This window comes from Suncus etruscus, chromosome 11, assembly GCF_024139225.1.
Source record: "Suncus etruscus isolate mSunEtr1 chromosome 11, mSunEtr1.pri.cur, whole genome shotgun sequence".
Lineage (NCBI taxonomy): Eukaryota > Metazoa > Chordata > Mammalia > Eulipotyphla > Soricidae > Suncus > Suncus etruscus.
The window spans coordinates 24811199-24824592 of NC_064858.1; the positions used below are offsets into that span (position 1 = coordinate 24811199).

The 13394-nt window shown below is 36.4% G+C and overlaps 1 protein-coding gene across 1 annotated transcript in view; it reads left to right on the forward strand.

Moving 5' to 3' along the window:
* SOX5 (SRY-box transcription factor 5) overlaps positions 1 to 13394 on the forward strand; it is a 456537-nt gene that overhangs the window by 56760 nt on the left and 386383 nt on the right. Inside the window, exon 2 of the mRNA XM_049783803.1 lies at positions 12070 to 12301. Within this exon, the coding sequence (XP_049639760.1) occupies positions 12070 to 12301 (232 nt within the window). The remainder of the gene's footprint in view (positions 1 to 12069; positions 12302 to 13394) is intronic.

Here is a 13394-nt window from a genome sequence, read left to right on the forward strand (position 1 = left end):
ACTCCTGGCTCTATGCTCAGGGGACCATATGGGATGCTGGGATTCGAACCACTATCCTGCCTGCAAGGCAAATGCCTTACCTCCATGCTATCTCTCCGTCCCCCCCATTTCTTTTTTAAAATACATACAGTAAATGGAAACCTTTTAAAAACTAAATTTTATATTTTTATAAAATTTTATATTTTAAATTTTGCCTTTAAAATTGCCTTTCTAATGTATGTTTTATATCATCAATATTGATTTTTAAATTGTACAAAGAATTCTTTAGTTTTGTGTTATCTCATCAATTCCCCTTGCATGATTTTCAGCTTTAGCATTTCAACAGTAATTTTTGTGGGATTTTAAAATCTGAAATGTTACTTTGAGTTATTGTATGGCATACAAACCATCACTAATTACTTTTTGCCTTCGATATCACTGAAAAAGTTGTTCTGGCAACTCAAATTAGATAAAATTTAAGGATAATTAGTAACATCTGGTCCTTAACATTCATATTTATCTGTATTTGATCTTCCTAGATTTTAATTCTTTTTTTTATTAAATATATAATTTTTATTTTGGTCAGTTCTCTTACCAAAACGTTTTACTCATGAGTATCTGTTATTCTCTTAAATTTCTATAATCTGTTAATATTGTTCCTCCTCTGGAATCTCTTCTTTGGACTTATTGGCATTTGTTTCTTTCCACATTACTTTGTCAAATTTTCAAACCTGTAGGAATTATTTTGGCAAAACCTCATTTCTCTATTTCCTGCCCCCCATAATACTTGTATTCCTAAAAAGTTATCAGCCTTTTAATGTTCTTTATTTCTTAGTTATGTTGCTATTTGATGATATATGATAATCTTTGAATAAATGTTTTTCTTTAATGAGTGAATGTTTGAGTAGATGTTGAGTAACATGTTTTCTGTATATACTGAACTTGTAACTTTCCTCAGGACAAACCACAGTATTCTTATTTCTTTTTTGTTTGTTTTATGCCACATCTAGTGATGCTCAGGGATTACTCTTAGCTCTGTGTTTAGGGATCACGCCTGCAGAGCTCAGGGGAATCAGGTGTGGTACTGGGATCAAACCCAGATTATTTCTAAGTAGCATATTTTCTCCATACCTCAAAGGCTATTTTCCTGGCATGAAATACTCTCATTAAGTCACTCATTTATTCATAGAAAAAGGTATTTAGTGCCAATTGTGTACTAGAAATGTGACCATATAACTATCTCATTCTGCATGAAATATTGATGATTTGGGGGGAAACAAAGAGCAGTTTTGAAATGTCTTTATCATACTGTCATATCATTAGCATTAATCTTGGAGAAATAAAAGGAAGAATTCATAATCAGACCTCTGTTTACTAGAACCATTTTCAGTGTAGAATGTGCTATGTATCAAGGAACTCAAGAACTAAATTTTATATTCTTCTTTTTCAAGTGCTTTATTCCTAGTTTAGATATGTGTGTGCTAATAGAAATAGAAAAATAGTTGAATTAATATCACTGACTGCACAGATTATTTTATCATAATTACTAGCAAAAGTTGATGATATATTTTGAGGTGAAGGTAAAGTCATCTTAGCAATGATAGTAGGGAAAGACTTTAGAATAATTGGACTTTGACATATATGTATTTATAGGCAGTTCTGATACACAACTGTGAACATTAAAATAATATTACTATTCCAAAAATATAACCAGTAGAAGGCACTGCTTCCTAGGACTTTAAATTACCCACTCAAAGGTTAACACATTTAGGGGGGGGGGGAGAAACTTTAAGTAGAAATCTACTAAATAAAGAAAACAATTTCTATTCTGGGTTTTATGAATTTTACATTTGTTCTATATATGAACCTCTTTGACTTTGTACACTTGTCATTTTCCAGGCTAACTGGAGCAAAGATCACAACCCAAGTAGTCAAAGTTTAAAGCAATAAGTAGGTGATTCCCCAGTAATCGTTCTATTAATAACTATCAAGCATTTTTTGTAAAATTAGTTCACTTTTAGGGTTTTTACTCACATATTAAAATGCCATAAGGACCCTTAACCTAGTTATTTTCTCCCAAAATAGAAAACATTGTTTATAATTTTATTTATGTAGAAATTTTTACAAAGAAATTTAATTTTGAGTAGTGTATAAATAATTCAGTAGTTAAGGTACGTGTCTTGTATATAGTCAAACTAGATTTAATCAAACTGGCATACCACCTGGTTTCCTGAACCCAAATGAGAAAAAGAAAAAGAAAGAAAGAAAGAGAAAGAACGAAAGAAAGAAAGAAAGAAAGAAAGAAAGAAAGAAAGAAAGAAAGAAAGAAAGAAAGAAAGAAAAAGAAAGAAAAGAAAGAAGAGAGAAAGAAAGAAAGAAAGAAAGGGAGGGAGGAAAAAGAAAGAAGAAAGAGAAAGGAAAAAGGAAAATAAAAGAAGAGAAAAAGAAAACAAAGAAAGAAAGAAGAAAAAGAAAGAAAATTAATCACTGAGCTAGATTTCCTTTTTTCTAGAAATTACTGCTCTGATTTCTAAGCATACTTGGTCTATAAAAATAGCTCTCACAGTTTATAAGCATAAAAAATAGAAAATTTCTGGTTGTAGTTGCTGTTCATTTAATAGATACTTATTGAAAGACTAGTATTTTTAGAAATATTCTAAATTCTGGGTGAGTAAGCTGTGAACAAAGCAGAAGCAAGAAGTAAAAGTGGAAACTGCTGTTCCTTTTGAGGGACCTTGTAAGCAATGCTCAGGGCACTTGGGCATCACTCTTCGGGATATTTAATCAGCTCTGCAGGCTAAACAGTCCAGTATTTAGACCCAGTGGCAGAATGTTTCTCAGGCATTCTGAGGTGCTGGGTGCCTCCAAAGCCACTCTGAGTAGTGATTGTGGGTGGAGGCATGTAGTACTAGGGATTAAACTCGCATATGAAGCCCACTAGCCTTTGTGGTGGTGATGTATTGGGGTGTAAGCTTGGAAGGTTTCCGGGGGGGAATGTTGGAGCAGAAAAGAAAATACAGTGTTAAACAAGTTAGTGTAACCATGGGGCAGGCGGGTCTCAGACTGAGAATTTACCAAGAGGAGCAATATATGTTCACGTAGATACTTGTTTCCTGGTTTTAGGTAATGAACTACCCAATTACTCAATTACCTAGTTAAGAATTAACTTAGCAAGTATTTTCTGACGTTGATGATACCACGCCATTGTTGAGGAGGGTGCTTGAACAACCCACGCGGGCTATGGTCGTCAGGCTACATGCATCTTTATTCATTTAAAGAATAGAGCTTAACGGGAGTGCTGAGTGATTTTTCTTTCTAAAAATGGGCCTGTAAGCAAACATGTTTGCCAACCTCTGCTTTGACATGCAGCGATACACCTGCAGTTGTGAAAGCCACCGTTCTAAAATCATGCAGCAGTTGCACAGATTCCGTCTCAAAGAGAGAAAGAACCTTTTTCTCAGACTCACCTACATATCTTGACTCGTGGCCCTGGTCTCTGTTTTCAACGTCAGCAGAATAATCATTTCCAGGCTCTTTCTCCTGCCACTTCCTAAAATCATAAAGACCGTTATTGTTGTGTGGGAACACCTAGCTGTACTCTGCTTAAGAACTAGGGCTTGCTACTCCTGTTTCAAGTCTTCCCCAGGGTCTACCCCATGGTTTGGAACCTGCAAGGTTACTATCTCCTTCATTTGTGCCACAGTGCTGGCACCAATCAGAAAGCTCTTTATTCCTTATGATTACTTTGAATCCATTGAGAATATCCAGAATAATAAGGTTCTTTTTTTTGGGGGGGGGGGGTTGGGTCACACCCGGCGGTGCTCAGGGGTTACTCCTGGCTGTCTGCTCAGAAATAGCTCCTGGCAGGCACGGGGGATCATATGGGACACCGGGATTCGAACCAACCACCTTTGGTCCTGGATCGGCTGCTTGCAAGGCAAACGCCGCTGTGCTATCTCTCCGGGCCCAATAATAAGGTTCTTAATCACTATCTTCAAATTCCATTTGCCTAACTTTTTTAGGTAGGATATCATGATTTATTTTGGCAGCAAGATGAGACTCTCTGAGGTGATGCATATTTTTTCGACTACTAGGAATAGTTTGCAACCTTAATTATGTATTACAATAATCTGGGAACATTAAGTTATCATAGTCCAATTGTACTCCAGAATTAGTACTGTATAAAGACTTGTAGGGTGCATCAGGGTTTCTAAAACTTTGTTGTATAATTCTCATGTATCTCCTAGATCAAGAATGAATCATTGGTTTTGTGTCACAAAAAGGTGTCTCACACCCTCTTTCTAGCCCCCAAATTTGCCATATATATCTGATTAGGAGAAAAGAGATTCTGCTTACTCATGTCTTGGGCATGGACTCTGCCTGTTTTAAAATTACTTTCATGTTCAGGCCATATCAGTATGTTAAAAAGTGATGTAAATGTTACTTTCAGGGAAAACATGTAGCAGTGAAGGAAGAGTGATTTCCAGGGAAAACATAAAAAGCTTCTTACCTGGAGACTTCATCTCATCTATTACATTAATTCAGTAACTCTAGGATTAGATTAGAGAATTTGTCCGTTTTCTTCAAGTATCCCTTTTTCCGAAGTAAATGTGAAAGTTAAACTCATGTTACACTTCCACAGAGTATCACTGCATCTTTACTTTTGTAATTTCTGAATACATTACATTTCTTCTCCCAGTTTTCCAAGTTTTCTGTTTATCCTCTTTTATCCTGCTTATCCTCCCAAGTACAACTGGTTGACAATTCCCTGAAGTAGGTCAGTACCTTCTTTGGCCTCATGAAGCCTCAGGTGCTTTCTCCTTTTGTTTAAATTCTTCTCAGCTAGCTTAAAACAGATACTTGCTTTAAATAGATAATCATCTTTCACATAGTAAGTGGTTAGGAAATGATAGTTGATTTTATTTCCTTTAGTATTTCCTTAAGGCCTCAAAAAAGGCACCTATTCTTTCAAGGCTAGCTGGCTTTCCTTCCTTCCTTCCTTCCTTCCTTCCTTCCTTCCTTCCTTCCTTCCTTCCTTCCTTCCTTCCTTCCTTCCTTCCTTCCTTCCTTCCTTCCTTCCTTCCTTCCTTCCTCCTCCTCCCTCCTCCCTCCCTCCCTCCCTCCCTCCCTCCCTCCCTCCCTCCCTCCCTCCCTCCCTCCCTCCATCTGTAATTTACAATACTATTGTTTCCCATGCCATCTCCAAAGACTCCAAAGACCCTGCCTTTGAACCCATCACTGAACAACTCAATTGTGTGAATCAGTTTTCTATTTGTGTTGCCTTTTGCCCTCTGCTGCTTTCTTGCTATGTATCTTTAAGTCCCACATATGACATAATTCTGTTTTCATCCTTTTGCTTCTGACTGACTTCACTCAGCACACTATCTTCTAGCTCAACCTTTGTTTCTGCTGCAAATTACATAATTTGGGGGTTTTTGCAGTTGCATAGTAGTATTATATAGTATTATTTTGTATATATATATATGTATATGACTACATTTTGATCTATTCATCTATAGTTGGGCATTTGGGTTGTTTCCATATTTGGCTATTGTATTAAGTGTGGTTGTGAACATAGACTTGGATATATCCTTTCAAAAAATGTTTTATTTGTGGGGATAGATACCAGGAAATAATACCTCTGGCTTGTGGTTTAGTTCTATTCTTAATTTTTGGATTTATCTCCCTATTATTTTTAAAGAGGCTGAGCTAGAAGATATTTCCACCCAAAGTAGAGAGGGTTTCTTTTTTCACAACAACCTTCCAACAGTAACCATTTCTAAACTTTTTTATATATGCCATTCTCATTGGTGTTAGCTAATATCTTATTTTTTTATCCCTACTTCCCCAATAAAGACTCATTTATTATCCACACATAAAGCTCAGTTTTTGGTTTTTGGGTCACACCCGGTGGTGCTCAGGGATTACTTCTGGCTGTCTGCTCAGAAATAGCTCCTGGCAGGCACGGGGGACCATATGGGACACCGGGATTTGAACCAACCACCTTAGGTCCTGGATCGGCTGCTTGCAAGGCAAACACCGCTGTGCTATCTCTCCGGGCCCATAAAATATTTTTTTGCTTGAATATACATCTCGGTTTTTCCTGTGAAGCCTAAAATTTGCTGAATAATAACTCTACACCACTCTATAGGTGTAAAAAAAAATAGTAGGGAGATGGGAAGGGAAACTGGGGACATGGATAGGGGGGATGTGTACTAGCAAAGGGATAGATGTTGGAAATCTTATGACTGAACAGCTTTGTAACAACTTTGTAACTATCTCTTAGTGATTCAATTACAGAACTAATTTAATTTTTCAAAGAAAATACACATGTATTTTTCACATTTCCAAATGCTTTTCTTCTTGTTAATATTTTATTCAAATATTTATTATGTTAATGATAAGTTATATCTACTTGATTTTCTCTTTAATAGTATGTTGATATCTTTATATGATCAGATGTGCACTTTCCCCTCATTGATATCTGAAACACCCTCACCCCATGCAGTCACTTATGAAGGTTTGATATATATTAAAGACTAGTAAAACAAATATAAAGATAAAAATAAAATAAAAGGCAATTTCATAAAGTAAAAAAAGTGCTATCTTCTTAATGTTCTCTGAGGTTAACAAGACTTTCCTAAAGATATTAAATCTCTCTAAAATGAAATGTTTTAGATGAACAAAATGCCAAGAATTTAATGTCAATAGTAACTTTATTACTGATGTTTTTTAAATTATTATGTGTTTGCTAAGCATGAATACCAAGACCATCAAACTGAACGCCAGAATTTGAAATTTACCTTTTAGAAATTTAGTCTACTGAATTATTACTATTTATATTTTTTATACTTTGAAACATATTTAAATAATCTTGTTTTTGTTCTTTTTTTTTTTTGGTTTTTTGGCCCACACCCGTTTGATGCTCAGGGGTTACTCCTGGCTAAGCACTCAGAAATTGCCTCTGGCTTGGGGGGACCATATGGGACGCCGGGGGATCGAACCGCAGTCCTTCCTTGGCTAGCGCTTGCAAGGCAAACACCTTACCTCTAGCACCACCTCGCCAGCCCCATATTTAAATAATCTTTAACCATGGAGTTAGTGTCAAAGACTGGACACATACTTTACATGCTAGAGGCCTAGGTTCGATCTCTAGCACCACATAGTAGTCACTTGAACCCCACTGGGAACAGGTGCCAAACTCTGTTCAGGAGTAGTTCCCTATGTATGCAGCACAAAAACCAAAGGAGAAAATTATTGTACCTGAATTGAATAAAAATACTTTGAAATCCAGCACATTGAGAACAATCTATAATTCTCAGAATGAAATTGAATTAAAAATAATACTGTATAATCATTTAGGAGTTGTTGCCTTTGGCACCATGGTTCTTTCGTGTTGCACGTATGTTTTTCTGTATAGAATTATGTAGTTGCATGTGTTCATACTGATATTTATTGATACTTAGAGTGAGGATATTCATCCAATTGTACAGAGACATGATTTAGTTGCTGGCGAGACTAAATGAGTACCGATCTTTGTGTCTTTGTGTCTGGTTTTAGTCTTTGAATTTTCAAAGTCATCATCAGTAATAATGTGAAGTTAAGTAAAAATTAGTGAAAGAAATCGCCAAGCTCTGTGAAAATTATCATCATATTAAGTTCAAAGGCTAGTTGATTTATCCTTTATTTGTCTTGATAACTCAGAGGTTGGGTTTCTTTTGTCAATAGACTAAAGTTTCACTGAAGAAGACACCAACATATCAATTTATTAATTCCAGCAAGAATAATAATTCTCATAATACCATAGCTTATATAATAAATTCATTATCTCTTGATAGTCAAACTTATATAAAAATCAAGATAGAGTCCAAAATCTCTTGATTTACTCTCATAAATTATTTTACAATTGACTGAATACAAATAATTGGCTGAAACAGTTTGAATAATTTTTGCTTTTTATATTACCCTATTTGTATGTATTAGAATCAGGGTTTTATCTTGATAAGAGTAAGGAGCCAATTCTATTGTGTTGAATTTCTGTAGGTTTGAGTATTGCATATGTCTGTAGATTTATCAATTTGTTGATAGATGAGGTGTTAACCAATGAGACTGATAACTAATTTTTTTTTTGTTTTGGGGCCACATCTGGTGGTGCTCAGGGGTTAATCCCGGCTCTTCACTCAGGAATTGCTCCTGGCAGGCTCGAAGACCAAATGGAATACTGGGATCGGGATCGAACCCGAGTCTGTCCTGGGTCAGCTTCATGCAAGGCAAATGCTTTATCGCTGTACTATACCTCTGGTCCTAAAAACAATGTTTTACTCTTTTAATTTTCAGTCCCTGATTTATATTCTTCAAAATTAGAGTATATTTGATAAAGACTTTTACAATGCGATCAGAACTAATTTTTAAAGAAACTAAACTTCCTGAATGTGAGGGGCCTAGTCCATGTCTCCTTTAGACAGTGCTTACATGGTACCCCCGAACAATTCTCTACTCTTTGTCTGTTCAACTGATCACACTCCCTACTTTTGACATTATTCTTTAGCACTTGCTAATACAATTGACCAGTTGATTATTAGGTCTGCCTGGCTTGGGAGCATGTCTCTACTGGCAGACTTTGAATTTTATGTTGACAAACTTAATGCTTAGGGATCCATCTGCTTTTCTCATTTGGAAGTTGGGATTCTTTTTTAATTTTGTTTGTTTGTTTTTTAGAGTAGTGGGTTCAAATTGTAGTTTCAAAGTTTATAAAACAAATAACAGCTATTATTAATCGAATATCTGCTATGTACTGAATGCTCTACTAGTCACTTTTTATAGGCTACATATTTCTTCCTTGAAAAGCATTATAACATAGATGTTATATCTCACTATAGATGAGTGACTTGAGATCTGTCACAGATTTGTAAGTAGCAGAAATAGTTTGTTAATATATTTATTTGATTCCAGAGCCCCTTTTTATTATGCTGTATGACTATCAATAAAATACCTCAGTCCTGATATATGGCTTTCTTTCTGGATACCAAGAAAAATCTAAATCAGCAGTGTATTAGAGATCTCTCTTATTAGTAAACTTTAAATTTAAAAAATGGGCTGAAAAGGTAACAGGGTGGTTAAGCTTTATGCTTTATATGCAACAAATGTTAGTTTGGTCCCTAATATTAAATATATGGTTCTCCAGATGCTGCCAAGTTTAATCTATGATCACAGCTGAATGTGATTCCCCCAGAGCCCCCCCAAAAATTAAAATAAAATTCAGTTTATATGTGAAGGAAGTAACAACTTTCTAATAATGTTATACATCCTATCCCAGTATTCTAAAAATATAATGGATAACTCTGTAAAGATTCTTTTTTTTTTTTTTGCATATTTTTTTATTTAAACACCTTGATTACATACATGATTGTGTTTGGGTTTCAGTCATAAAAGGAACACCACCCATCACCAGTGCAACATTCCCATCACCCAAGTCCCAAATCTCCCTCCTCCCCACCCAACCCCTGCCTGTACCCTAAACAGGCTCTACATTTCCCTCGTACATTCTCAATATTAGGACAGTTCAAAATGTAGTTATTTCTCTAACTAAACTCATCACTCTTTGTGGTGAGCTTCCTGAGGTGAGCTGGAACTTCCAACTCTTTTCTCTTTTGTGTCTGAAAATTATTATTACAAGGGTGTCTTTCATTTTTCTTAAAACCCATAGATGAGTGAGACCATTCTGCGTTTTTTCTCTCTCTCTCTGACTTATTTCACTCAGCATAATAGATTCCATGTACATCCATGTATAGGAAAATTTCATGACTTCATCTCTCCTGACAGCTGCATAATATTCCATTGTGTATATGTACCACAGTTTCTTTAGCCATTCGTCTGTTGAAGGGCATCTTGGTTGTTTCCAGAGTCTTGCTATGGTAAATAGAGCTGCAATGAATATAGGTGTAAGGAAGGGGTTTTTGTATTGTATTTTTGTGTTCCTAGGGTATATTCCTAGGAGTGGTATAGCTGGATCGTATGGGAGCTCGATTTCCAGTTTTTGGAGGAATCTCCATATCGCTTTCCATAAAGGTTGAACTAGACAGCATTCCCACCAGCAGTGGATAAGAGTTCCTTTCTCTCCACATCCCCGCCAACACTGTTTATTCTCATTCTTTGTGATGTGTGCCATTCTCTGGGGTGTGAGGTGGTATCTCATCGTTGTTTTGATTTGCATCTCCCTGATGATTAGTGATGTGGAACATTTTTTCATGTGTCTTTTGGCCATGTGTATTTCTTCTTTGTCAAAGTGTCTGTTCATTTCTTCTCCCCATTTTTTGATGGGGTTAGATGTTTTTTTCTTGTAGAGTTCTGTCAGTGCCTTGTATATTTTGGAGATTAGCCCCTTATCTGATGGGTATTGGGTGAATAGTTTCTCCCATTCAGTGGGTGGCTCTTGTATCCTGGGCACTATTTCCTCAGAGCCCTGTAAAGATTCTTTATTGAGTAAAAATTATAACCATTTCAAGAACAGATCAAGTTGTAAATCTTAAGAGTTTTAATTTTTCTTGAAAAATTGAAACATGTCCTGCTTCTCTGCAAGGTACTTAATAAGGGGGAAAAACCCTTGCTCTTGAAATAAAATATTTGCCTTATGTTTACCCACTGATATTTTGGTCAGAGTCAAGTACACTAAGTATTGACTTCCAGGCCAGAAGATAGTACAGGGGCCGGAGCAATAGCACAGCAGTAAGGTGTTTGCTTTGCACATGGCCAACACAGGATGGACCCTGGTTCGAATCCCAACATCCCATGTGGTTTCTGGAGCCTACCAGGAGTAACTTCTGAGCACAGAGCCAGAAGTAACCCATGAGCGCAGCTGGGTGTGACCCAAAAACCAAAAATAAATAAATAAATAAATAAATAAATAAATAAATAAATAAATAAATAAATAAATAAATAAATAAAAGAAGAAGAAAGTACAATGGTTACCTGAGCTGACCCAGGTTGGATTCCTGACTATGTCTCTCTATAGACTATAGCATCCCCTGAGCATCATAGAGGAGAGTCCTAGAAACCCCACAGCACAGCCAGACCTATGACTCTAGAGATCTCTGAGCACTGCTGAGGTGGCCCTGTCGTTTCCCAGCACCTCAAAGCACCTAGCTTTGAACCACTGACCTGGTTAAATGAAAATTATTGGGAGAGACCCCAGACCTACAGAGCAGAACAAAGTTCCACAGATTTCCCCATTCTCCATTCTTTCAGGCTCAGTTCTTATTTTTCCAAATTTATTGTACTAGACACAATACTTAATAAAATCAGTCTACTTTTATTTTTTGATGATTCAGTTCTGAAAGTCTGTAAGTCTGAGACTTTCCACCTCAGTTTCCCATGCATTATAGAAATAAAATGTGAATATATTCATACACTTACCTGTTTTACTGCCTTATACCTTTTATATTAGAACTGGTAAAACAAGGTGCTTTGGGTGATGAGAGAAGAAATGAGCTTAGTTGTTTCAGAATAAGTGATTGTAGAATGTTTTTAGTTCACAATAAGCTTTAAATAAAGATGAAACTTTTGTTGGTTGCCCCAAGAAAATAGCCAATGTGTCTACATTTCACAATCATCCTTTAATACTAAAATATAAATTTATTATAATGGCATTCATTTATTTTGTTTGTATTTTAATGAAAGACATTTTGGTTATTTCCCTTATTTTAACTGCTTACTGGAATTTGCTATTCATAATTGTTCTGCCTTGAATAAGGTCTAGCAAAGTGTAAAACTAGATGGGTATTTTTCTTTCCTTTAAAATGGAATGGTCTTTCATTATGCAGTGTTCTTAGGTGCATTCTCTTGTTTAGGAAGCCAGGATACAAGAGAGTGCTATATTAGTGTATTATTCTCACAACAAACAAGCACTGTTCTGTTGCTACCTGCTTGGCCATTGTTTCTGATTGTGTGTGCTTTGCAGTGGTATTTGGATGCTTTCCTGCTCTCTGCCAGCACAAAAAGGCATTTCTGTTACAATGGCCCCTAACCACACAATGACGGCATTAAGGATTTATGTGGAGGTTTCATTATTTTCTCCTCTTTTGTTCCTTCCAGGATGTCTTCCAAGCGACCAGCCTCTCCGTATGGGGAAGCAGATGGAGAGGTAGCCATGGTGACAAGCAGACAGAAAGTGGAGGAAGAGGAGAGTGACGGGCTCCCAGCCTTTCACCTTCCCTTGCATGTGAGTTTTCCCAACAAGCCTCACTCTGAGGAATTTCAGCCAGTTTCTCTGCTGACGCAAGAGACTTGTGGCCCTAGGACTCCCACTTCTCAGCACAGTACAATGGTAGGTTTCTCATGGGCTATTGTGCCTACACTCGCTTTGTGACCAATCTACTCCTCTAAGAGTTTGGCTTAAGTCCTCTGATTTATAATTACTGTCTACTTAATGGCCCTGCACCAGCTTCCCTGCCAACATTTTCAGAAGCTTTAGAAGGAAACTGATTCCAGTAGGAAGTAGACTGTGCATGTTTTTACTTTCCCAAATTCTTCTTTTGAAACACATTTTAATTAAAAGAAGAAGCATAGAAATAGGAGGATAGTGTTAAAGTAACACATTAAAATTAGCATCCAAGTTAGATGTCATAACATTCCTAATAAAAGGTTTTATTTCAGATAGTTTCAATGTAGTTTGGATATTTTTGCCATAAAAAAAAAATCTGGTTTTTTTTTTTCAAGTTTTAACAAAATCTTTACCCGGATTGGATTCTAATATTACTTATGGTTTTTAGCATGGCATAGAATGATCTGTTTTAAAGTGACAACAATTCTCTGGTTTGATAATGATTCCCACTAACTTCTAGTTCAGTCCTGTTCAGACTGTTTCGACAAGTCCATAGTTCACTGGTATATGCTATTTCAGAATGTGTGACTCAGGATAGTTTTTCTGGCCTCTATGAAAAGTCCAGCTCAACATAGACAAGGAAGGACCTGTGGCTTTGTAGTGCAAGAGAAGATTGCATGGCAGTTTAAACAGCAAACTTACTCCCACATCGGGTGTTTACCCCCACTCTGGAATTCCACTACCTATAATCAGAATGTTAGAAGGGTAGAAGTAGACATCCCAGCCAGTAATGTCATCCTCTCCTTCGCAGCTCCCACTATATTTCTATCACCTCATCTCCTCTTTTTTCTTTAGGGACACTGGTGTCACTCGTGGACCCAGTTACACTGACAAAAAATGTTACATCACTTATTCTTGTACTTTACAACAAGCTCTGATTATATTTAGTCTCTTCATTTCTCTCTCTAGGATATCTGGTGCATATCTGGTGCTAATATGTTGTAACAATACATTCTCTATGTGGAATTAGATCTACAAGGATAATGGAGTATTTTATAATAAATATGCACTGGGCATTATTTCTTGATAGTCCTAT